Consider the following 27,027-nt stretch of genomic DNA (forward strand, 5'->3'; position numbering starts at 1 on the left):
GGCACTCCCAGTAGCATGTTTGATTGGTCCTTAGCTGCTCAGTCTCATTGCTCCCTCACATTAGACTGTTTTGAAGCAATTTGTATCACCAGATTATCTTTATGAAGTGAGAATAACTTTGACACCTAACTTCCAAAAGAAAAAACAATGTACAAAAGAGAGAGCATTTCAAACAAAAAATAAATAAAAAGTAATAAACAGAATCTACCAGTGCTAAGAATATCAAATCATGACTAAGAAGTATTGTGCCCATTAAAAAACAAAACACGTGACCCAACAGAATGTGGAAATGATGGAACAATGTCATCAATGTCACACGCAAGTAAAATGTTGCTGAAGGTTATCTTAAGATGGTTGCAACAATTCATTGACAGCAAGCTGCCAGAAATTCAAGTCAGATTTAGAAGAGGATGTAGAATAAGGGGTGTCGTTGCTAATGGCTGGTTGCTCTTGGCTAAAAGCAGAGACTAACAGATGCTTACTTGTGTGTTAGTGATTATGCAAAGATATGTGTGATCATGTTATGATCATGTGATCATAACAAACTATGAACAGATTGAGAATGGGATTCAAAACCTGGGCAGAGACTAGACCAAGAGGCAGTTTGGGGGGATACAGAACAAGGGGATACTGAAAAGGTGTGTGTCAGCGTTGTACCCGCTCCCCGTACTTCTTCAATCTGCATGCCGAGCAAATCCTCTGAGAATCGGGACTGTAAAGAAGAACATGACATCAGGCTTAGATGAAGGGTCACTAACAACTTAGCGGACTGAAATCAAAGGGGACTTGAAGCACTGACTGATGAAGATCGGCACATGCAGCTTTCAGCTGGGTTACAACTCAAGCACAACTCTCCCCTGGGGAAAGATGAGGCTCTCTGCTTCCATAAAGAGTGTGTCTCAGAAACCCACAGGGACAGTTCTACACTGTTCTATAGGTTGGAACGGACTCGCTGGCAGTGAGAGTTTTTAAAACTGCGATACAGTGGTGCTTGGCTGCTAACCCAGAGCTCAGTAGTTCCAACCCACCAGACACTCGGTGGGACAAAGATGTGCCCGTCTGTTTCTGTAAAGATTTATCATCTTGGAAAGTATAAGAAGTCAGCTCTATCCTACAAGGTTGCTACGGGTCAGTATTACCATGACAGCAGTAGATTAATTTGGGTTTTTAAACCATGGAAACAAACAAACGGAAAAATAAGGAAAGTCAGTAGTTTACATACACTGAAAAGCAGGCAATACAAGATAGAAATCCTTATATGAATGCATGAAATGAGGCTTACTGTTGCTCAGTTTACTGCCTGAAAAGGGTTTCATGATTGCAGTGCACGGAGAGGGAGCCCAGACAGAGCGTGTGGAGTTGCAGAAAAAACGTTCCGATATGAATCTACAGGATCAGAATCTACAGAGCACAGAGGAGAGAGTTGGCGAGAAAGAGTACGAGAGTGAGCATGCTGCTGAGAGAGTCCCTTATTTTCCACTGAGAACCGCTAACTACATTACGTGAGCAGATGTGCCTGGCTGTCGAGAAGAACAGGAAAAGGGCATGACTACACTGACACACGGTGGGAAATAGCTCCTGCTCCCATCAGGCAGACGGAAAGAGCTCCTGACAGCTGGGCATCCAGTAGAGTCCCCTGAAGCGCATGACTTCAGTAATGGGGCTAGCTGTGCTTCTAGACTAAAGGCAGGTTGATTCCCTCTAACAAAACTGAACAGCAAGCCTTTGAAGAGTCACATTATTTCCAAGTGATTCTATCACAGAACAAATGTAAAACATATTTATGAATACAGAAAAATTTACCCCCCAACAATGTAGTATTCATAATTGATGCCATCTAATAGTGGTTAGGCGCTGGACTGCGACCCTCGCGGTCGGCAGTTCCCATACACAATTACATTCTCGGAAACCCACGGGAGGTCGCTCTGAGTCAGTATTGACTCGATGGCAGTGACTTTCTTGAGTGAGAAGAAAAAAACCACTGGGCATATAGAGTCAGGAAATGTGACATTATAATGGGGAAGTCACTAATGTAAATAGATGTTGAATTGGCAGTAGATGAGTACATTTATTGATCATCTATTGCTACATTTAAAAAAAATTACTGTTGTAAAAGATTTATTATCTCTGGGGGAGGGAGAAAAAAATGAGGAACTGATACCCAGGGCTCGAGTAGAAAGAAAATGTAAAAAGAATGATGGCAACATATGTACAAATGTGCTTGACACATGGATGTAAGGATTGTCATAAGAACTGTAAGAGCCGCCAATAAAATGATTTAGTAAAATTTTTTCAAAAAGGTTTGTAATCGCACAGGAATCTGGGAGTAGCTGAGCTCAGTGGTTATCTCAGCGTTTCCATGAGGCTTCAGTCAAACTCTCAGCTAGGACCGCGGTCATCTGAAGACTTGAGTATACAAGGGGGTACCCCCAAAAACGATACTCATTTGGGTTTTTTTGATGTGAGGGGGATAGTGCATTTGGAGTTGATTCCACCAGTTCAGACTGTTAATCAAGCTTTCTATTTGGAGGTTCTGAAAAGATTGTGTAACTGTGTGACAAGAATGGCCTGATTTGTGGCAAACAGGGGACTGGTTTTGCTACCACGACAATGCACCTGCTCATGCAGCCATCTCAGCGTGCCAGTTTTGGGCAAAAACAGCATGCCTCTCTTGTCCTACTTACCTCTCACCTGACCACACTCTGTGTGACTTTTTGTTTCCATGAATGAAGAGGGACATGAAAGGACAGCGATTCAACGGTGTAGAAGAGGTGAAAAAAACGAGGGAGGTGCTTATCAGCCATTCAAACAGATGAATTTGAAAAATGTTTCTAAGAATGGAATCTCAGATTTGACAAATGAGATAGTAAGTGTAATGAAGGTGATAAGGTTGTTTTGTAAAAAAAAAAAAAAGTTAAATACATAGCTTTGAAAAAGAATTCATTTTGGGGAGGCACCCCTGGTATGGTAGGAGATGGCAGACTCTGTCATGTGGCTTCTAGGACAAGGCCCCAGTTCCTCACTTCATAGAATTGCTCAAGACCACGGACGCCATCCCCCTGAACAAGTGATCTAGGAGGGAAAGAGTGTGCCCAAGACAGAAATAGAACTGTTCTTATAACTTAATCTAAAAAGTGCTATACCATCGTTTCTGCCATATTCTGGCTCCATAGAACAACCCTGGTCCCATATGGAAGGAGATGACAAGCATGTGACTAGCAGGGGATGGAGTTTTCTTAGAGGCTAGATATGTTCAAGAAGGTAGGGGAAAACACGCTCATGTTCAGGGTAGTCATGGAAGATGCAAATAAGATCCATATAAACTATCAAGGGCTCATGCGGGAGTGGGGAGCGGGGAGGGAGGGGGAAAATGAGGACCTAATGTCGGGGGGTTCAATGGAGAGAAAATGTTTTGAGAAACGATGTACAAATGCGCTTTACACAATTGATGTGTGTATGGATTGGGATAACAGTTGTATGAGCCCCTAATAAAATGTTTAAAAAAAAAAAAAAGATCCATATTGAATTCCTAGAGATGAAAAATCCAATGGCAGAAGATACACTGGCTGAGATTAAAAGCAGAGGAAGAAAGATTGATCAAAAGGAAAGCCTGGTCAACTTAAACACAACAGTGAGAATGAATTAATTATTCACAGGGTCTATAGAAAGGCTAAGAGATGTTCATAAACACTTAGGGTTGGCTTTCATTATCCTTTCTGTGTCTGAAAGAACCCTTTATTTCACCTCATGTTACTCTTTATCCCTGAGGAAGACAGAATGTAACCCAATACATCTATTCGCTACTCTAACACATCCCTGCCTGAGTCATAATGATGGACAGTGAAACTAAGAGTAAAAAGAAAGAAGAGAGTACAGTGAGTTGGAGGTCATCTTCAAGCAGCCTAGTGTATGTACAATTGGCGCCCCATACAAGGAACGGGCAATGAAGGAAAAAATTCAGAAAATGAATGATGTGAAATTTCTCAGATTTAGTAAAAGTCAGAAATCCTCAACTCTAAGAAACTCAAGAAGCTCCAAGCAGAAAAACACATGAAACATCAGTATCAATTTGTTTAAGACAGGGATGAAGATGAAAATCTCAAATGCAGGTAGCGGGGGGAATAGCATACAGATGAACGCAGGCAACAGAATTCTCATCGGAGATCACGCAAGCCAGAAAATAAGAGAGATTTAATAGCTTTAAAAAACATTAAAACAGTCTGTCAACCTAGAATTTGTATCTTTCAGAAACAAAGGCGAAATAAAGGCTTCTTTCAGACACAGAAAAGCTGAAAGAATTTATTGCCAGCAAGCCAGCACTATAAGAATTATTTAAGAAATTCAGCTATGCAGAAAAAGTAATATTTCCAGGTGGAAATATGAATCTACACATAGGAGTAAAGAGCAGTGCAAATGGAAACTGTGGGCGAATAAACATTTTCCTTTATTATTTAAATGTCTCTGAAAGGTAATAGCTGTTTACAGCCAAAACAACAGCACTGTCTTTAAGGGTTCCTGACATAGGCAGAAGTCAAATGTATAGCAGCAATAACAAAACAGCTGGGAGAGGGAAAATAAAATATGCTACTGGATTGTGATGAGTTGTATGAGCCCCCAATAAAATAAATAACTAAATAAATATGCTGCTGTAATCTTGTTAGACTACATGAAGTGATACACTATTCCTAAAAGGTAGAGTGGAATAAGATCAAAATATGTGCTATACACCATTTAATCAACAAAACAAAGAGGTATAGCTAGTAAGCCAGGAAATAACAAAAAGCACATAATGAAAAATAAGCAGAAGGAGAAAGAAAGGGACAAAGAGAACAGGTAGGACAAACAAAATAGCGAGCGAGATTTATATCCTACTATGTTAATAATATGCTAAGTATACATGGTCTGAAAATGGAGCCCGAGTGGTTACAAGTGGGACTGCGATCCGAGAGGCCAGCAATTCAAAACCACTAGCTGCTCCTCGGGAGAAAGACGGGGCTTTCTACTCGCTTAAACAGTGAGTCTCGAAAACTCCCAGGGGCAAGTTCTTCTCTGCCCATAGGCTTTCTACGAGTCAGTATTGACTCAGCGAGTTTGAACTTGTCATCCTATCCATTAAAAAGCAAAATCTAACTGCACTGTCACAGTAGTAGTTCTTGTCTTCGGGGATTTGCTCTCAGGAGGAAAGTTTGCTGTAGGTGAGTTGCCTACTCCAAAGAACTTAGTATTTTTATTTTGCTACCAGATGAATTTTAATGCCTTTAGCAAACCCAAGATATTTAGTTCTTTATAACAGTAATTTTGAAATCATACATTCAACATACACATATTTGTAAGAGTTCATTTAAAAATAGGTGGAAGTTATAGCTGCTTTCTATGTCTCCAAGCAAGACCATCCCAAAGTATTTCAAGTAGGAGCAGCTACTACTCAGTGAACCGAACATACCAAGCTTTGGCAGTTTTATTACAAGGAGCTGGAAAAAGAAGAATGATCAGTATTAATAGTCGACTTTAAAAGGTTTTAAGAAAGGTTAGGTTGTAACCTTTGGGGAAAGAAAAGTATTTCTTTATATCTTCTTTGAATTACTTAGACTACCATTTTCTAATTGAGATAATTTGGAAAAAAACAAAAAAATGAGGACTTCTAGACAAATAAGTTTAGAAAATTAAAGCGAAACAACATGAAACAGGTATTTGTTTGTTTGTTTGGCGGGGGTTATACCTACAAGAATTCTCAGACCCTATAATATGTTGATATGCATAACCAATTTCCTAGACTTCTCCATAATTATTTTTTTAAATCATTTTATTGGGGGCTCGGACAGCTCTTATCATATCTATGTGTCAAACACATTTGTACATTTGTTGCCATCATCATTTTCAAAACCTTTTCTTTCTACTACAGCCCTTGGCATCAGCTCATTTTCCTCCTTCATGAACCCTTGATAATTTATAAATTATTATTTTTACCCCCATCAATATTTGATGATGGAAATCCCTTTGTCACTGAGCATTTCAGGTTGTGATTAGGACAGTGATGTTTTAGATTAGAGAATAAATTAATTGGGTTATATTCTGTTTTCAGCATGGATAAAGAGCAACATAGTAATTAAAGCCAACCCTAGGTGTTTATGAACATTTCTTAGCCTTTCTATAGATAGCAGAATTAATTAGATACTATAATTAATAAACTCTATAGATACTATGTTTCATTTTGGCCTCATTCATTCCATACACATTTACTGTGGCTACATTATGCCACTCTAAGATAAGCAGTGTATACAAAAATAAATAAAACCTTAAAAAGTTTATAGTCTAGTAGGAAGAGAGATCATTCATGTTCATGTGCCCATAAAGTGCATATTCTATGCACTATAAATGTGTGTTCTATAAATATCAATTAGGTCTAGTTGGCTGGTAGTGTTTGTTTTTCTATATTCTTATTAATTTTTATGTCTACTTCTAGCAATAATTTAGAGGAGGCATTGAAATCTAGCTAAATCATAGACTTGTCTATTTCTCCATACAGTTTGATCAGTTTTTACTCCATCTGTTCTGAAGCTTTGGTATTAGATACATATGTAAGCACTTGGGATTCTTATGGCATCTGGATAAACTGACTAGTTTATCATTATAAATGACTGTCTCAGTCCCTGGTAAAATTCTACATTGTTTAATATTAATGCAGCCATTCCAGGTCTTTTTTGTAAAGAGAATCGATATTAATTCCTGCAGATAAATCTAATTATTTCTTACTTTGATTGCATCTTTTTAAATTCAGACCTGCCAGCTTTTTATAAATGCAGCAGTTGACTCCCCTGCAATTGATTACCACATATCTCTAGCCCAGAGTGCTCTGCAAATCTGTCTGACACATCCTGAGCTACAGAATGAAATTTGCTGTCAGCTCATTAAACAGACAAGACGAAGACAGCCACAAAATCAACCAGGACCACTGCAGGTATGTATAGTGCTACATATAAATGCAATTTACTGTGATGAATTCCCCACCACCACCACTCCAATTGTAAGAATGTTACACATTGGGTAAAGAATGCTGATGGTGCCCGGCTATCAAAAGATATAGTGTCTGGGGTCTTAAAGGTTTGAGGATAAACAAGCGGCCATCTAGCTGAGAAGCAACAAAGCCTACATGGAAGAAGCACACCAGCCTGTGTGATCATGAGGTGTTGATAGGATCAGGTATCAGGCATCAAAGAACAAAAAAATTATATCCTTGTGAATGAGGGGGAGTGCAGAGTGGGGACCCAAAGCCCATCTGTAGGCAACTGCACATCCCCTTGCAGAAGGGTCGTGGGGAGGAGACAAGCCAGTCAGGGTGCAGTGTAACACTGATAAAACATACAACTTTCCTCTACTTCTTTAATGCTTCCTCCTGCCCTACCCACCCCCCCAACCACTATCATGATTCCAATTCTACCTTACAAATTCGGCTAGACCAGAGGGTGTACACTGGTACAGATTAGATCAGAGCAGGAAACACAGGGAATCCAGGACAGATCACCCCTCAGGACCAATAGAGTAGAGATACCAGGAGGTAAGGGGAAGGTGGGAGAGAAAGGGAGAACCGATCACAAGGATCTACATATAACCCCCTCCCTGGGGGACGGACAACAGAAAAGTGGGTGAAGGAAGACATAGCACAGTGTAAGACATGAAAGAATAATCATGATTTATAAATTATCAAGGGTGAGGGAGGGAGGGGAAAAACTGAGGAGCTGATACCAAGGACTCAAGTAGAAAGCAAATGTTTTGAGAATGATGAGGGCACCAAATGTACAAATGGATGTATGTGTGGATTGTGATAAGAGTTGTATGAGCCCCCAGTAAAATGATTTATTTTTTAAAAATGTTACACATTGAATAGGAAAAGTATGTCAACTAAAAAAGCAATTCATATTTTGATGTATAGCCTTTTGATTTATCTATATACATATGTTATTATATAAAAATGTATATATGCATGTGTGCATAGTCACACTTTTTCTTATAAGTACCGCGCGCTAACCGATTGTGCCACTGGAGCACCCTCACACTTTTTCTTATTGCTAGAGTTACATTGTGTATACAACTTTTTAAAAAGCTGTAGTGCATTAACATTTCCTGTATATTCTTGAGGATTCTTTAAAACACTAATGAGCTCATTAATTTTAATTATTAAAAATTCATTTTTCCATTATTTCTCTTAAAAGACATACCTCTTCATTAGACATCTTTAACCTTTAGTCATTGTGCACAAGTTCAGTTAATTCCTCTGAATCCATTTATAGAATTTCTCTATATCTTCAAGAATAGTTACTGTAATTTAAAATTTTAATTTCCAGGTAAAAAAGTGGCATTTCTGTAGCATTTCAAGATATTCTTTATAAATAACTCATGAATTGAATAGGAGCCCTGGTGGTATAGTGGTTATCCCTTGGTCTGTTATCTGCAAAGTCAGCAGTTTGAAACCATCAGCCTCTCTGAGAGAGACAGATGGGACTTTCTACTCCTATAAAGAGTTACAGTCTTGGGAACTCACAGGGGCAGTTCTACCCTGTCCTATAGGTCACTATGAGTTCAAATTGACTCAATGGCAGTGGGTTCTTTAAGTACAATTGGCGATATTTTCCAGGCGTTTTTTAGTCATTTGTGTCTACACTCTAATGAATGCTTGCTTCTATCTTTTCCTTTTAAAAACTTTTTTTTATTAATTGGGTGAAAGTTTATTAAGTAGATGATGAGTTTTTCATTCGCATTTCATTTGAACTCATCGATTTCAGTCCCCTCGGTGTATCATCTCTTGTCCTACCTCTTCCCTGTCTTTCCTGTTTCCATCCCTCCCTCTTTGCTAACCCTCTGAACTTTCTCCCTGGGTAAATGCTGCCCTTTTAATCTTAAATGTCTAATGGACTCACTGTTAACCACAGGATAAAACGGGAATTGCTTATGCTAGCAGACACAGACCTCCTGGGTGGTTCCAGGTTTTATGAGAATTTAGACTTAAGCAACTTGGAGAACCCTCTTTAATAAAATAATAGTAATAATAACAAAATATACTTAACTTTTGGTTAAGAAAAACCAAATAAGGCAGGTGACTATGGTCAACACAATTCATAGGGTCTCTCCAGGCCCTTGGAAGGCCCTTTTGCAAGGTAGGGGCCCCGAATCTTCATTTTTATCATTGGCCCTTGCTAATGTGACCCAGAAGCCTCATCTTTCTCCACTCCATTTTGTGCATCTTGGGTCCCACATGCAGCCAAGAATGAGCTCTCTCCATCTTCAAACCTGCCTGTCTTTACATGACCCTCACTGTGTGCCTTGTGCCGGTCCTGTTGCCTGGCTTCCTCTTCTGGACTTCATTGTATGACCTCAGCAGTGGCTCTTTTATGACCCCTGCCCTGGTTCCCACAGCAGTCAGTCCTTTCTTCCATTTGGTAACAGTAAAATACATACACACACACACACACACACACATTAACATTGCCAACGAAGAGTCTGAGTTTTTCAAGGGCAGAAACAGTGTCTTTTTCACTTTTGCGTTTTACAATACATAACATTTTAGGAATTACTAAAACTATACTTGCTAGCTGAAAGAAAAAAGGAGGTAAAACAGAATACTGAATAAAGGAAGAATAAAAACCATATATAATCCTATAACCTAAAGATAACCTTGGTTCACATTCTTATATCTGCCATTTAAGTTTGTAGAGTGCATCCATGTATACGTGGGTCATTGGTTGGCTATTTTTATACACATATGGCTTTTTAACTGTCATATGATTGACATTTCTCAAAATTGTGACATCAGATGTCATTAAACAGGTAGATATATAAATGAGCCAAAACAGTATCTCTCGTCTCTGAGTGTGCTGTCCAAGAGGGCAGCCAGAGCTGCGTGTTGGAAGAATTCCAGCGTGGGTAGCTGTAGACAATGGATCATGGTCCTGGCCACAGGTAGAAGTTACGTATTGTAAATGTTCGCAAAAGCAGTCTGGGGTTCAGAGAACCTGCCATCAGCCCGTTGCTCCGTCACATGCATCTGACTGGAACCTCTGGCTGCATGTGGTGTCTCACGGATGGTGCTTCTCTTTGTCCAGGGCTGGCAGCTCCTGGCGCTCTGTGTTGGGCTCTTCCTTCCCCACCATCCTTTCCTGTGGCTCCTCAGGCTCCATCTGAAGAGGAACGCAGACTCCAGGTGTGCAGAGAAACTAGTCCGTCGGTCTGTTCGTGTCACCTCTGTAAGCCCACCGTTAACCACAGAGTATTTCATCGTCAGCTAGGCCCCTGTGTCGAAGAATGTGCGAAACCCTTGGTCATCATTTATGTGGGGCTTGGAAAAGGTGTTCTTTGTTACATTAAGTCCTTAGATTCGTAGAAGATGATTGCAAAGACAAAAATGTTTAAGTGAAAAGTTTAAGACAGAGACTATTCTATCTTGTTTCCTTCATTTTCCCTATTGCCATTTCTATGGAATACTTTCCTGTGGAAGGCTTGCCTTATGGTCTTGCTTCCTGTTTTAATTGTATGTATTAAACTGCTCTAGAATGTCCACTCTCTTGGAAGGAAACAGCATACAATCCACTTTAGATGAGTTTGCTTCCTGGGGACCCAGGACACCCCTCAGGGCTTATGAGGATCATTTTGGGCATCAAGTGGTGTGTGTAAGGCTGTTTAAGAAGACTCCAGAACTAACACAATGAGACCAGTAATAACCAAAAAAACCCAGCTTGTAAGCCATAAAAAACAAATCCTCCAATTCTGCTATATTTAGGGACTCCATGATCAAGGCCATGTGATTTCAATTGAGTCACTGAGGAGTCCAGATAAAGGGTGACACTGAGTGTAAATGTCTTTAGAGATGCGGCCAAGCGGCTTTTATAAATATTATAAGATGAGATGTCACATGAGAGCAAATAAGATCTCCATCCAGTTTTTATATGTATTTCCTGTGGTGGTTTTTGTTTAATGCTTTGTCTTTTTTTAAGAAGTGCAGACTTTCTAGGGTAAAGAAGGAAAATATGCCAGCAGCCTGTTGCACATTATTGAAGATTATTCCTCACCTCCGCCAGTAGCCAGCTTCGCTCCCCAACGTTCTTCAAACGTGGAACTCTGTCGCCATCCTGGCCTTATGATGTGCTCCTCCGCTATTATTTATATAATTATTTTCTCCATGCTTGTGAATATAATGACGATCTCTACATTTTTAGTGAGTGGTCATTTTACATTCAGGAGGCCTGGTGGCATAATGGTTACTCGTTGGGCTGCTAACCACAAGATCAGCAGTTCGAAACCACCAGTCGCTCCAAGGAAGAAAGAGGAGGCTTTCTACTCCAATGAAGAGTTACAATCTTGGAAACTCACAGGGCTAGTTCCACCCAGGCCTCTAGGGACACTATGAGTTGGAATCGACTCAATGGTAGTGAGTTAGAATTTTCCATTCAATTTGTGATGAAAAGACTACAAAAAAGATGGAAAACGCTTTTATAGGAAGTCTGATCGGGTGGTTATAATAATAAAGACATTGGAATTTGAGAAAAGTCTGGCAGATTCAAAGAGAAACATGGTTATGAATATTAACATGAGACACGTATAATAACATACAGCCAGGACACCCAAAACCAAACTTGCTGCCATTTCGCCGATTCTGACAAACTGTGACTACAGACAGGGTACAAGTGGCCTTGTGCTTCCCCTGGCTGTGCTCTTTATGGGAGTAGAAAGCTCCTCTTCTTCCCTCGGAGGGACTGGTGGTTTCCAAGTGCTCACCTGGTGGTGAGGAGTCCACTACCTAGCCACTAGGCCACCCGGCCACCCACAGCAAGGAGCGTTCTCTGAATCATTTGCCTGTGAGGCTTGAATTAAACATTTCCTTGGGTTTGAACCTAGGCTTTGTCTTATAGGACAGAATTTGGAAAATATGCCATTTACTGCCAGCGATGCGTAGAAAGAACGCAGCAAAATGGCGACCGAGAAGCAAGACCCTCCAGGATGGAAATTCTTTCCACCCTTCTTCGAAATCCTTATCATCACTCTTTGCCCTTCAGTATCCCGGTCCACTTCATGAATGGAATATATCAGGTAGGTGAGCCTCGTTAACAGCTGAGCAGTCGCGGACGCTAAGAGCCCACCAAGCACTCAGTCGGAGCAAGATGTGGCCATCTGCTCCCACCGGGTTACAGCTCTGGGGACCAGACAGTTCTGCTCTGTCTTACGGGGTGGCTGGGAGTTAGAATGGACTCCGTGGCGCCTAACAATCATCACACACACTCATGAAAACATGCTTAGCCTCACAGCCTTTGTGCATCCTACGTACCTTTATCAGCAACCAACACTGATCAGCATACGGAGACAGTAAGTCCTATATCCAAACATCTGAGTTTTGAAAGAGTTTTGCCAGAAAGGATGTGCATCAAATCCGCATTGAAGTGAATAAAGGAAGAGCTTCAAGGAACAAACGTTCCTTGGTTGAAACTTTCCCCGGGCAGTGCGATAGTGTGGTGAGAAAATGATTACTGATATTGGCTAGGGACAATTTTCGTCTCCTTTGAAGTCTCCCGGTCTCAGGGATTATCTGAGAAGACTTTCTCCAACCCTCCCAGTTCTCAGATCAAGAGGCTTGCTGATTAATTGAAGCAAAACATGTTCCAAAACTAGCAATTAGTCTTTACAGCCATAAGTCTTTTATCATGGAATTCAGATACTTATCTGCCTACTGAAGAAACAAGCATTAAATAGATAAAAGAACCCATTTGTTCAAATGTATTTTGTGTTTGTTTTCTTTCATCTTAAAGATTACATATTATCCTAGAATTACATATTATCCTAGAGTTCTTGGTTTTCGTTTAATGGAGAGACATGACAAATACAAGGCATTTCTAGTTGTCAAGTGATCTTTTTAGCTTGATTTCATATCTGTTGGCTGAAGCGGAGATTTCCAGATTCACACATCAAGCTAAATACTGAAGTGACAATATTAATTTTCTTCAGTGAGGCTTGGAGCAAAACAGTTAACGTGCCTGAATAAACACACCTTGTCAAAAAATGAGGAGTTGATACCAAGGGCTCAAGTAGAAAGCAAATGTTTTGAGAATGATGATGGCAACATATGTACAAATGCGCTTGACACAATGGATAGGTGGATGGATTGTGATAAGAGTTGAACGAGCCCCCAATAAAATGATTTAAAACACACACACACACACACACACACATACCCCTTGTTATTAATCATGCCCCAACTTTGTCTTGTTTCCTCCCTGAAATGGAAGTTTGGACCGTATATCCTTTTATGAAAAGAAGTGCCCTGTGATTTCTGATTAGGTCGTTGGATTTGATGCATCCACCACAGTGGAGGAATTTCTGAATACCCTGAACCAGGACACGGGGATGAGGAGGCCGGCCCAGTCTGGCTTTGCTTTGTTCACCGACGACCCTTCTGGCAGGGACCACGAGCACTGTCCTCAAGGGAACATCAAGGTAAAGCCGCAGCCTTGGCAGGAAGCGATCCAGCACACAGTAGAAAAGCGAAACTATTTGAAAAGAGTTCGTTTCGCTCAGGAATTTTCCCAAAAATGTAAGCCACCTCATCTTCAGAATGCAGAACAAACAGCTGCAGGGCTTTAATGATACCATCGAAACTCACAATTCAGAGTTTATATATCTGATGGAAAAGAGAGGAAAAAGAGGAGTAATAATAGACCTAAAACCCTAAATCTCAGGATGGAGGTGTGGAAGGATAATAGGTTGGCTTTCCATTTCATTCATTTACTTAGTGATAGGAGGTTGTTCAGAGGGTGTTACACATTGGGCAGCTAACCACTAAGTCAGCAGTTCGAAACCACCAGTCGCTCCACAGGAGAAAGATGAGGCTTCCTCCTCCCGTAAAGAGTTACACACTCTTGGAAAGCCACAGGGGCAGTTTTGCCCTGTCCTATAGGGTCGCTGTGGGTCACAATTGACTGGATGGCAGTGAACTATTGTTTCCTGTGTCCCAAGGGATGGCCCGGACCCTCTGAGAGGAACCAGGGAGACTCGGAAACGGGAAAGAGACGTCCTGTGCCTTAAAATGTAGTTGAAAGTAAAAGTTAAAGATCCACAGATGAGACACTTCGGGTCAGCATTAGGAATTGGGAAACCCTGAACTGGAAGGTGAACAATGGGTAGAAAAGGAATCTTTGGAAAATAAAGAAGGATTTCCAGCCATAAAAAAAGTCAACAAAGAGAAGGAAATTGGAGGCATTTTTTTAAATGTTCATCCTTTTCCAGATCGTGGTCAAATGGTTTCAGTCAAGTTTCTACCAAGAGATGGCACCTTAGAGATGTACATTTATAGAACCACAAGGAGATTTGAAGAGGCCCCGTCTGACCCTGGTGGCATAGTGGTTAGGAGTTGATCTGCTAACCGCAGAGTCAGCAGTTGGAAACCACCAGCCGCTCCTCTGATGGAAGACAGGGCTTTCTACTCCCACAAGAGTGACAGTCTCAGAAACCCAGAGATAGTGCTAACATGCCCTACAGCAGTGGTTCTCCACCTTCCGAATACATGACCCTTTCATACAGTTCCTCATGTGGTGGTGACGCCCCAACCATAAATTTATTTTCGTTGCTATTTCATTACTGTCATTTTGCTACTGTGATGAAAGGGTCCTTCGACCCCCGAGGGGTCGCAACCCACAGGTTGAGAACCTCTGTTCTAGAGGTCGCTGTTAGTCGGAAATGACTGTGTCAGTGAGTTAGATGGTTCAAGCAACTAACATTCTCAGCTGCCAAATGAAGCTGAGCAGTTGAAGCCCACCCAGAAGCACCTTAGAGGGCTTATCCATCTAGTTTTCAAAAAACAGCTGTGGGAACCCCGTGGAACAGAACTGTACTCAGTCACACATGGGGTCACCCGGAGTCAGCATCAACTCGAAGCCAATGGATCTGGGAAACAATCCATTTACTTTACAGATGCATAAACTTGAGATTCAGAGAGGGATACTCCGTCCCCTAAACCAACTGCTAAAACCGAGTCTGGACCCTGTGCTTACTTGACGGGTTTCCACATGGCCCTGGGGAATAAGTGCCTTAGGACAGGTGACAGGTTTCTGTGATTCGGAGATTAAAAATTGGGGAGGTGTAGAAGAGCCAGATTCATAAAGAATAATTCACAGGTGAAACTATATGAAACAGTTCTATGTTCTTCAAACTCCAAAGCCAGCTGCAAAAATAGCCAACATTTCTTCCAAGGCGCCACAGACTGCTATTGAAAACTAAGGTTAGTTAATCAGGAGTGTAGGCTAGTAAGTACAGTATTCCCCACCCCCCAACCCCTCCACGATTTCTTTGGCTGTCATTTGAAAATCTTTATAAATTAGTCCTGTCTCCTCAGCCCCGGGGGTGTTATGTATAGTTCAACACGTCTTAATATCCATTTTAGATGAACATTCCTAAAGCATTGCTGTTAATATTTAGTCAACACCATAAGCTTGTACCTTTGGTTGAGTTGAACTGAATAATTATTAAGGGCATTGGTGGAGAACAGCCTCACCCCACTGAAAAATAAAGTTTATGTATAATTCTCTAAACAACAAGTCTTTAAAATATTCATTTGATTCCTGAAGAATTTTTATATTTTCCCAATCAAAGAATCTTAAGATTATGTTGCAGATTTCTTTGGGATAACTTCAGTAATTCCAGTCTTCATAAACACAGAAGTTACTTTTTCAGTGACCAACCCATGAAAAAATTCCAGGAATCTTCTTGTTTGCAGATTCAGGAGTCCTGCATTAAGATTCCCTTTTAAGTTAAAAAAAAAATTTCATGGTCACAGGCCAAAGTTAATGTGTGTCCAAGAGGGCAAGTCGACCAAAGAGCAGTTTATAATTAAACACAAAGGGCTTCAGTACATTTGATTTGATTGTATTAATTGGACATTTCAGTCCATATACAGGCAGACTGGCCTTGTATTTGTATGCGCCTAGTAAGTTACTGCAAAGCTCACTTTGCCAATTCCATTCCAGGTTTGTGACATTATTTCTAAATGGGAACAGGCTTCCAAAGAGCAGCAGCCTGGAAAGTGTGAAGGAACACGAACTGTTCGTCTAACGTATAAAAGCAGGTGCGTAACCCGTCTCCCAGCACAAAGCCCTTGAGAACACGATTGTACTCAAATCATGCACCTGCAGGTCGGTTGCTGACGAACAGCAATGAAAGTTACCCTATTTCTTTCTTCATTTCTCTGTAAATGCTACCTTTGTTTTCGTAGGGAGGCATTCACACAAGGTCTTGGTTCTCCTCCTCCGAGTGTCATGAATGATATTTCATAAGAATATACATCTGGACCAAGATGAGAACAAGAAAACGTTAGGAAAGAAAACAGATGCTACCTTATTGTTGCTTTTATCGGGGGCCATCCATCGGTTCTGACCCATAGCAACCCTCTCTGCACAACAGAACCAGCCTTCCCATTGTCCCTGTGCCCATCATTGCAGCCACCGTGTCCCTCCGTCCCCCTGAGGACCTTCCTCTGCCCCTCCTTTACCAAGCACGATGTCCTTCTCCAGGGACTGGTCTCTCCTGACAGGATGTCCAAAGATAATGCCTTGGAGGAGTTCATGTAAGGGTAAATTTTTACTGTCAACATTTTCCTTAACACACTTACCCCATTTTTCATAAAGATTTGATTGCTTGAGTCTCCTACTGCAGATCTGCTGTAAGGACAAAAAAAATGTTTAACTCTGGTGTAATGAAAGTTATATATTCATAGTCCTTTATTCTCATCCATCTTAGAGGGTTTTAGGAAGCCGTGGGAGGAAAAATCCAGTATCTTTTCATTCACTTTTTCCATGAACTTTTTGAAGCCCCCTTTCTCATGGTCTCCCTCCTTCACTCTCTGTCCTTAAATATTTCTTGACCTTTAATCAGACAAGCTGGATACTTAGCCAGATGTGCTGAATGAAAGGAAAATAAAACTGACAAGAGTTCCTGATCTTATTAAATTTACAGGCTCGTGGAAAAAATGGTTGCTGATCTTATCATCACTCTAATGAATGTATAATTTCAAATTAAGTTCTCAGAAGGCAGGGAGTGTGGTTCTGTGGAAACATAGAACAAGCAGCCTGACCTAGCCTGGAGACATCTGGGAGGCGGATTTGATGAGATGACGGTTGAGCCAAGCCATCGGCAGCAGAGGGGGGACGGAGTGTCAAGGGAGCGAGGAGGGTGTGTAAACGTCTGTAGTGGGGGCGGGGGTGTATCTTGTTTCAGGAGTTGGGAAAAGCCAGTTGGGCCAGAGCCCATCACTTCTCAATAGATGAAATTTAAATACATTTTGGCCTATCGTTAGAAGCCAGTTTTTCTTTTCTAAAAAAAGAATATGTTTTTTTCTTCTTCTGTATATTAACAGAAAGTGGTGCTTTTTAGGCATTGAATATATATTTCAATTAATTCAATCAGCTATATGTAAGCAGATACACATCTGCTTTTATTTGGATGTTATACTCCATAAAATAATGAGTTTCTAAAATAGTAGACAAAAATCTTGGTGGAGTTATTGGTGTAGCATTAACTTTTTTTTTTTTAATGGAATGTAAGAGGTGGAGTCACTGTATAATATAAAGAATGTTATAGCCTTTGATCCAGTTCACTATTTCTTTTCCTAGTAATCTGTTCTGCAGAAATACCCACTTAAGTAGACATTTCAGTATCTTTGCCACATTTTGTTTCACAGTAAAACTTTAGTGGGGAAATCACATGTTTATTAATCGGGAGATGGGTAAGTAGATATGGTACACTCGTGGTATGAATTCTTCCTGTTCTAGAACAGCCACAGTGACCATGATCTGAGACTATCCACGCCTGGAAAGCCTCTGTTGGCCTGAGTGGAAACTGATGGTTGTGAGGTCATGTGTAATTGTGAACTGTAATGATGTGCCAGAAGTCCAAGTAACAAGGACATGACTCTGAAGCTTTGGTATTTCAGGTTTTGAAACCAGCCCTTCCTAGAGATAGGGGGCATTGCTGTGAGAATGGGAATCTGATGGGCTACTCTTGGAAGAACCTGTTTCCACTGATGGCACCTTTCATCTGTTGCTTTTTAGTGATTGGTAAGGAAAGCAGGCGGGACAACTTGCACCAGATTCTAGATGTTGGTTCTTCTAGTTGGGTGATGGCTAGAACACTGATTTTCAGAGTTTGGTCCGGGCCGGCATCAGCCACGTCACAGGAGGCATGCTGGAAATGTTCGTTCTTAAGTCCCCTCTGGTGCACATTATTAGACTTCCTGAATCCGAATCTTGAGAGTTGAGGCCTAGAGACAGTGCTTTAAACAACTTCCAAGTCTCTTGAGCCCATAGCAAGCTAGGTTCTCATTTGTCCATTACTGCATGGATTGTTCAGTGACAGTGGTTTCATTTTCCACAACATGTTCCAGATGTATTGATAATTGTTAGCAACTTGAAGGTAAAAGTTGGAAACAAAGACAAACAATCTAGCCTTGGTGATAGAAACGAAGCTGGAGATCGCATGGTAGAATTTTGCAAGGGCAACAACTTCGTCATGGCAAATACCTCTTTTCAACAGTATAAACAATGTGCTGCACAAGACCTCTTTAAAGTGTTGAAGAGAAGGATGTCGCTTTGTGCACCAAGATGCCTCTGCAGACCCAAGCCGTGGTATTGTCAATCCCCTCATGTAATGGGAGAGTTGGGCCTTGAATCAGGACACTGAAGGAGAATCGGGCCATTTGGGGTGTTGGCAAAGAGTCTTCAAAGTACAGTGGACTGGCAGAAGAACAAACACGGAGGTATTAGAAGAACTACAGCCAGAGTGCCCCTTAGAAAAGAGGATGGTGAGACCCATGTGCTTTAGATTTGTGATCTGGAGCGGCTAGTCCCTGAGAAAGGACTATGATTGATACAATAGAGGGAGACCCTGAAGGAAATGGAGTGTCACAGCGGCTGCAGCAGTTGTGAGGATGGCACATGGCAGGGCGATGCCTGCTGTGTTGTACAAGGGTTGCTACGAGTTGGAACCGATTTGACGGCTCCTCACAATGGTGTCTATGTCTACAGATACCTCTCCATGTGCACATGTGCTTTCTTGACGATGCCTTTCTAGACACATACCTGTCTACATAACCTCGCACGTGTTTTATGGTGCCTCTTGTTGCTACAAAATTGAAAACACTAATAACATTTACCAAAAATATCCCTTTTTCGTATACACTTCTTTTAAAAAGAAAAATCTATGATATTAATTTAATTTATGTATTATTTTCATTTTATTTTATTTATTTTACTTTACAGCTCTTATCACAATCCATACATATATCCATTTTGTCAGACACATCTGTACATATGTTGTCATCATCTTTTTCAAAACATTTTCTTTCTACTGGAGCCCTTGGTATCAGCTTCTCTTTTTTCCCCCTCCCTTCCCCCACCCTCATGAATCTTTGATCAATTATATATTATTATTATTGTTATTTTGTGTCTTGCACTGTCCATGTCTCCCTTCACCTGCATTTCTGTTATTCGCCTCCTTGGGGGGTGGTGGTGAAGTATATATCCATTCTATCTTTTTAAAAACCCTATCATCACGCCAATTCCAACTTGTGGCAACTCTTCGGGACAGAGTAGAGCTGTTCTTTAGGGCTTCCAGTCTGCTGAGCTTTACAGGAGCAGCCAACCTCATCCTTCTCCCCTGGGGCAGCTGGTGGATTCAAACTGCTGACCTTCTGCTTAGCAGCCCAATGTGTAACCCACTACACAACCATGTGTTTGGTTTTTTAATTTCACTGAGCCTATTGTCCTCTAGATTCATCCGCAGACTCTTCATATTCTTTAGTTCTGTGGCATTTTCTTGTGTGTATGTGCCACAGTTTACTCATCCATTCATCCACTGATGGGCTTTCAGCTGTTTCTATCTGTTTGCTATCGTAACTAATGCTGCAGTGAACACAGGTGTGCATAGTTGTGAATGGATTGGTAGATCACGAGATATTTCTATAGCTAGCTTTTTGAGGAATGGCCGTACTGCTTTCCATAGTAGTGGATGTGCCATTTAAAATCCCACCACTGAAGCCTAGTAGTTCCAATCGCGCCATAATCTTGCCTGCATTGAACTGTTTTCTGTTGTTTTCAACCATTGCTATGTTTGTAGATGAGATGTTATCTCATTGTAGTTTTGATTTACATCTCTCTATTGGCTAATGAAAGGATCCCTGGTAGTGTAGATTATGCATTGGGCTCCTAACCCCAAAGTCGGGAGTTCGAACCACCTGCTGATCCTCAGGAGAAAGATGAGTCTTTTTGCTCCTGTAAGGATTTACAGCCTTGGAAACCCAAGGGGCAGTTCGACTCTGTCCTATAGGGTCACTATGAGTCAGAATCGATTCAGTGGCAGTAAGTGCATGATCACAAACCTCTTTCGTGTTGACCACCTGAATGTGATCTTTGGGGAAGCGTTTGTTCATGTATGTTGCCCGCCTTTTGAGTGGATTGTTTGTGTTTTTATTGTTGGGTTGTTGAAGTTTATATACATATTGAAGATTAGACCCTTATCAGAGATGCCTTTGCCAAAGATTTGCGGCCAGTCTGTAGACTCCACTCTTGCAAACTCTTCTGGTGAAACCTAAGCATTCATTTTCACAAGGCTCCAGGTATCGAATTCGGTCCGTTGTGCATTTTCACTTTTCTTGGAAAGCCTGTGTGTGCTGAAGATGAGGTAATATATATTCATTTGGATGTTGATGGTTAGGGTCAGAACCAAAATTAAATTTGGGTAAAATGGAGAAAGACACAAAGAAGGGTAAGGCTTCTATCTTTGTGCTATCGTAACTAATGCTGCAGTGAACACAGGTGTGCATAGTTGTGAATGGATTGGTAGAGCACGAGATATTTCTGTTTAGCAGGTACCTCTAGGAAAGCACAGAGAATAACACACGAAGCACATGGGAATAACGTGTAACTAACATGATGAAGATTGCCTTGTTTTCAGAGGCCTCTGGCAGTATCTTTGATAACAGAAAACTAGTTACCAACTGGAAAGTTTGATTGTAGCAGAACTCTGGAATGACCAGATAGCCCTGGCTATGAGGAAGTGCCAGGTCTCTGGATACAGCTGTGCTTTGCACCTGTGTTTCAACAGCTTAGATGGCGGGCCCAGGCCAATGACATGACTGGCAGAGGGTCTGGCTGTCACCTTTCATGATTTGTCACATGTACAAGATGCTATCTGCCAAGCAGCACTGTCATTGCAGGGCTAAAACACCGACTCTCTTCATTTTTTTCTATCTCTATCTCTTTGTTTCCCAAAACCATTTTGTTGGGAGCTAATACAGATATCCTATCGTTCCACTGTTCAGTCACATCAAGCAGTATTGTACAATTGCTACCACAATCCATTTCAAAACATTCTCTTCCTTCTTAAATGCCTTGACATCAGCCCCTTTTATATGCCTGCGTCACCACCCCCGCCGCCCCACCATCGGTCCCCCTTCTCCTCCTCCTGCCCAAACCTTTATTCTACTAGCTGTCTCTATAGCTTCATCAATCCCGGGTTTCATAAATGGGAAAACAGAAAAACATATAACAAAAACTCAAGAGAATCACCCCCAATGATAAAATACATCTGAGATAAACCCCAACATGAACAACACCACCAACAAAAGCACACAGAAATTGTTGAAAATCAGAGAAAGCCCATCATGCATCAGCGTGGGCATCAACTGACAAGGATGTACCTGTTCGTGTCAGGTCTATCATTTTGATTTCCTGTGGTCACCTCTCCAGTGCACTCTGTCTGTTAACCAGTCTCTTCCCATCCCTCTGTTATGGACAGAGGGAACTCACTGGAGGCTTCTTTCCTGTGTAGAGCTCACGAAAGTATTAGGGGATTCTAAAATTCAGATTCAGCACATTGTGGAATGTTAATTATTTTGACTTAGATGTTAAAACTGGAATTAGTAGTTTGTTTTTTTTTAACTTATTTTTTTCTTATAGAATACTATTTGGAAACTAATATTTTAAATGGATTCGTACTTAAACCGCTTCTATCTTTTCGCTTCTTACTGTAAATTTTAAGTTGCGGAAATCAAGGCATATCTTTAACAAAACTGGCAAGGGCACCTCCTATAAGGAAACAGCTCTCCGTCCCCTGCCCAAGGCGGACACAGGGACAGGATAGGACAGAGGCGGACACAGGGACAGAGGCACGAAGAGCAAGCCTCAGGGGGCAGGTGACCTGGGTTCGAATCCCGGCTCTGCCACAGACTGTGAGGCCGTGGTCAAGACCCTGCGTGCCTCTGGGCCTCAGGCCCCAAAACAACGCCGACCTCTGGGGCTGCCTGAAGGACACGTGCTCGCAAATGACAGGGGCTCCGATCACCTAGTCAGTGCTCCCCCGGGGATTTGTCGTCGCAGGAATAAGACAGCCCACGTACAAGATGCTGTGGGCGCACGGAGGCTTGTCCGAAAAGGCTTTGCGGAGCGGAGATCTCTGAGCAGGGAGAGAGCAAAGAAGTGGGGTCCCGTGGTTAGCTTCCCCATGTTTTCAGGAAGTCGCGGTGCCCAGAGGAGTGAAGGGAATGTGTGTGGAGACCCCTGCGGATTGCTCCTTCAGGACACTCAGAACAGAAGGAGAAGGGCAGCCGGACAAGGGAGGGATCAACGGTCTGGGAAGGAGTGGGTAGGGAAGCCAGAGCAAACAAGGGATTACCAAGCAGTGCCAAGAGCCCTGCTGACGCTGGAGGCCATGTTTGGGTAGCACTCTGTAACACATGGGTCACCCTGAGTTCGGCTTTGGTTTCGATATTCCCAGCCCCTGGTGTCTAGGGAGGAGCTGCTGGGCTGGGGGATGCGCCTGCTATCTCATCCAGCCTCGCCTGCAGGGAGGGAAGCCTGCAGTCCCCCGCGTCCTGCCTCCTGGGGATGCGGGAGCAGCTGGAGCTTGGCCACATGCCAGAGCCTCCATCACATCCCCTGGGCGCCTGCCGCCCCGCGCAGCCTCAGTGCTTCCGCTCACCCGCTAGCCGTCTTTGCGGTTCTTCTTCGGTTCCTCTCGGACTGCCTGGCCAGTTGCTAGAGCTGTTTCCTTTGGGGTTTGCTGTCGGCCAGGGTGTTGGTGCCGGGTCGGTTCCCATCATACGGTCAGGATCGTGTTTCCTGTTTCTGCTTATAAGGCCTCCGTTTCACGGCCACTGCAAGATTATAAGCATGTGAGACTTGATAGGAAACCATTATCTTGCCCTGATCCGAGGATACGTGTTGGACAGCAGTCAGCAAAGTTTGCAGTTCGAAACCACCAGCCTCCGTAAGAGAAAGATGGTGCTTTCTACGCCGATGAAGAGTGACAGTCTCAGAAACTCACGGGGCCACTTCCACTGTGTCCTGTAAGGACACTATCAGTCGGCATCGGCTCGATGGCAGTGAGTTTGTTATTTTGTTTGTTTGTTTTTTCTTTGCTTTATTAGGGGCTCATACAACTCTTATCACAATCCATACATACATCAATTGTGTAAAGCACATTTGTATATTCATTGCCCTCATCATTCTCAAAAACATTTCCTCTCCACCTAAGCCCCTGGCATCGGGTCCTCATTTTTTCCCCTCCCTCGCCACTCCCCCGTGAGTTTGTTTTTGTTTTGTTTTTGCTCTTATCCATTTGTACAGCTGGGTCTTACTCCCAAGCTGTATTCTTAAAGCAAACCTTACTGAGTCTCCTACTGTGGTAGATACTTACCTAAACCCTAGTGGATTACAGTGGGTTAGTATTGCTTCAAACTCCCAAGTAGAGAAAATAAACCAGTGTTGTACACAGCATATGAAGTGTAAACTTGCCATAAGTGGACTGCATCATTCTCTTTTTAAAATTCTGTTGGACATCACATTACCTAGCCATGTTCTTCTGACAGGTTAACAAGCCTGCGTGGTCTATTGTCCTACCATTATAGATAAAGAATGGGCCTTAGGAAACCACTGTCAAGGATGACCTAGTCTTTACCTGGTCTGTGCAGGAGGAATGATCAGTCATGGAAGGGACTCCTCATAATGTGCTCCCCACCCCTCCAGCCGCCCTGGGCTTCCCCAGAGGTTCTGAACTGCTGTCCTCTCACTCCTTATGACGTGAGATCATTTCTGAACCAGAATTTCTGCAACTGATGCAAGCATGGCATCCCATGCAAAGGCACAGGAGGAAAAGGCTGGCATGTATAGTCTATCCAATTAGATACACACCTAATTAAAACCAAAGCTGAAGTCATGGTGACCCTGTGTTACGGAATAGAACTATACAAGGGTGGTGTTAGTCCGTGTAGACTACAGAAACAACTCCAGAGACACTCATATGTGTGTTAGAGCGAACTTTATATTGAATAGCAATTTTACATTAAGAAAACATCCCAGCCCAGTCCAGATCAAGTCCATACATCCAATATTAGCCCGTATGTCCGATACCAATCTATAAACTCATCTTCAGACTCACGCAACACATGCAATGATGCCGAATGCAGGAAGATCACAGGCCAGTGGGTGGAAAGTCTTGTGGATCCAGTGGTGGAAGCATCTCAGCACTGGAGTGGGTCTCCACGTGGCTACTCCTGCTCCAGGGCTCTGGCTCCATCAGTGTGTCCCCATGTGGCTTGTCAGCAGGAATGTCTCACAGGGAGACAAGCAGAGAGTGTCTGTGTCCTGCCTCCTGTGAGCTATTTATCTCCGTAGCACCTCCAAATGAGACAGGCTGAACTCCACCCCTTCACTCTTACTAGTCTCAAGTTGGCACCAGATTAGGTAACTACCACAAGGATTTTCTTGGCTGTAACCTTTACAGAGCAGATGGCCTTTCTTCTGTGGCACTGCTGGGTTGGTTTGAACAGCCAACTTGTAGGTTAGTAGCTGGGAGCAAACCATTTGCCCTACTCATTGGCTTACTTCATAGCCACTAGATCAAAATTGTTCCTTTCCAGCAATTGTCATGACAAACTCAGGGATGTCAGAATAGAACTTACTACCCCAGGGTCACTGCATTTATGGTGTCCCCTGCTGGCCTGCAAGGAGCGCTGGTGGCACTGTGGGCTCTCAGTGTCCTCCACTCTGAGAGAGACAGGTGAGGCTCTCTGCTCCTGTAAAACTGTCTAGTCTCGGGAACCCTGTGCGGGATCCTTATGAGTCAGAATCCACGGATGGCAGTGGGTTTCGGGTTTGCAGCCTGGCGTCATCGCCCCAGACACTCACATATAAATAAATGATACAGCCAATCGATAAAGAGGGTCCCGGACTTATGAAAAACCTCCTAGGCAGACAAAACCATTTGATATTATAACAGGTCGTGAGGATAATATGTGAAGAATTTCGAGTCCCTAAGATGAGACTTTCTTCTCCCAGAAAAATGTGCCGCCCTGGAGACTCGCCGTGGTAGATCTACTCTCTCTCTTGGGTCGCCGTGAATAGGAATCAGCTTGGTGGCAGGCAGCTTAAAGTTGTTGCCTTTGCCCATGAGGTCAGGAGAGACCAGTCCCTGGCCATCAAGCTTGATAAAGTCGAGATTCAGCCAAAAAGAAGACCCTTCATGAGAGGGGCTGGCACAGTGGTATCGACAACGGGCTGCAATGGAACAGTGGTGAGGAAGGCACAGGGCCAGCCTGCGGAGCGTCCTTCTGTTGAACCAAGTGGCTCTGAGTTGAAACCCCTTGACGTCCCCTGACCGCCACAAAATTGCTGGCGAGGGAATCCAAACACATTTTAATGTGCAAATCTTATTGTTTAGATTCTCAGAGCAAGTCCCCCTGATTTGATATCGATGCTTGAATTGAAATCTTGTTCAGTTCTTCACTCCCTGGTGTGTCCACGCTGTTTGCGAAAGGGCAGGAGTGTTTGGGCAACCATGTAACCCAGTGAAATGATGGGGTCTAGCAGCACTCCGTACCCGAGTGGGCATCTCTCATTTCTCTCGGGGTCTTTTGACCTTCCTCAGAGTGTGCGTTTCAAGGTATGCAAACAGCAGAGCCAAAGTGTCCTCAACCTCACATGGGATTTTCCCTCCTGTCGCCAAATGGTACAGAGACGAGAAAGCCAGCAGTGGCCTGCGTCAGTAGCCCCCAGAGAACCGAGGATGGTTTATTGACAGCACTTATTTTCTTCTTTGCAAACATGCCATTTCATGAAGATTCTACCCTCTCCCCCCTTATTTGTTTTGGCAGGCTGTATTTCTCAGTGCAAGCTCGTGGAGAGACTGATAGAGAAAAGTTGCTGTTAATGTATCAGACAAATGAACAAATCGTGAATGGATTCTTTCCTCTGAACAAGGATCTGGCATTAGAAATGGCTGCTCTTTTAGCTCAGGTAACTTGCGTATATTCTGAGAGAAATACATTGTGAAGAGACGATATTAATTTCTGCACTCAGTTCACTGTAGTGAAACTATAGCCATGTAGGAACTCTGGAATTTCATGTTTCTGTGAGTAGCACCTTAAAAATCACAGGCATGATCATTACAGCTTGACTCCACATGGTTGACACTGTGTTAGCATTGTTGTAGAAAGCGACAGTCTTCCACAGGGAACCTAGTTTCTTGTTGATTCTGAAAGCGTGCCACCGGGCTTTGCATTCAATAAAGGGATTTGTGTGTAGCGCAGGAGGGCTTAGACCTCTAGGTGAAATGGCCCGATGAACTCAAAAGAATCAGTCTTTTAAAAGGTTAGGGTACTCCTTTTACTTTCCTATATATCCCTATGAAGGACTAAGTGCAGCCTTCTACACACACACACACACACACACACACACACACACACGCACACAGAGTTATTTGTGTGTTTTTCCAAGGAGCCCCAGTGGTCCTGTGGTTTGAGGACCCAACCGCTATCCAAATGATCGGAGTGGTTGGACTCCACCAGCCGCTTGTGGGAAGCAAGCGATAGCAGTCAGCTTCTGTAAAGCTTGCCGCCTTGGAAATCCTACCGGGCATTTCGACACTGTCCTTGAGATAGTTCAAGTTTATTGTGCCAACCTGGGTTAATTGAAGGGTGGAGAGATAAGTAGCTCAGTGAGCCTC

General features: G+C 42.6%; 1 protein-coding gene across 1 annotated transcript in view; it reads left to right on the forward strand.

Moving 5' to 3' along the window:
- Positions 1–27,027, forward strand: part of PLEKHH2 (pleckstrin homology, MyTH4 and FERM domain containing H2) — a 128,030-nt gene that overhangs the window by 82,922 nt on the left and 18,081 nt on the right. The window contains exons 19-24 of the mRNA XM_013003918.2: positions 6,779–6,958; positions 10,098–10,195; positions 11,901–12,078; positions 13,321–13,476; positions 16,002–16,099; positions 26,177–26,318. Coding sequence (XP_012859372.1) covers positions 6,779–6,958; positions 10,098–10,195; positions 11,901–12,078; positions 13,321–13,476; positions 16,002–16,099; positions 26,177–26,318 — 852 coding nt within the window. The remainder of the gene's footprint in view (positions 1–6,778; positions 6,959–10,097; positions 10,196–11,900; positions 12,079–13,320; positions 13,477–16,001; positions 16,100–26,176; positions 26,319–27,027) is intronic.

The sequence above is a fragment of the Echinops telfairi genome, unplaced genomic scaffold (genome assembly GCF_000313985.2).
Source record: "Echinops telfairi isolate 266 unplaced genomic scaffold, ASM31398v2 ScPeMD7_7475;HRSCAF=8513, whole genome shotgun sequence".
In the NCBI taxonomy this organism is placed as follows: Eukaryota; Metazoa; Chordata; class Mammalia; order Afrosoricida; family Tenrecidae; genus Echinops; species Echinops telfairi.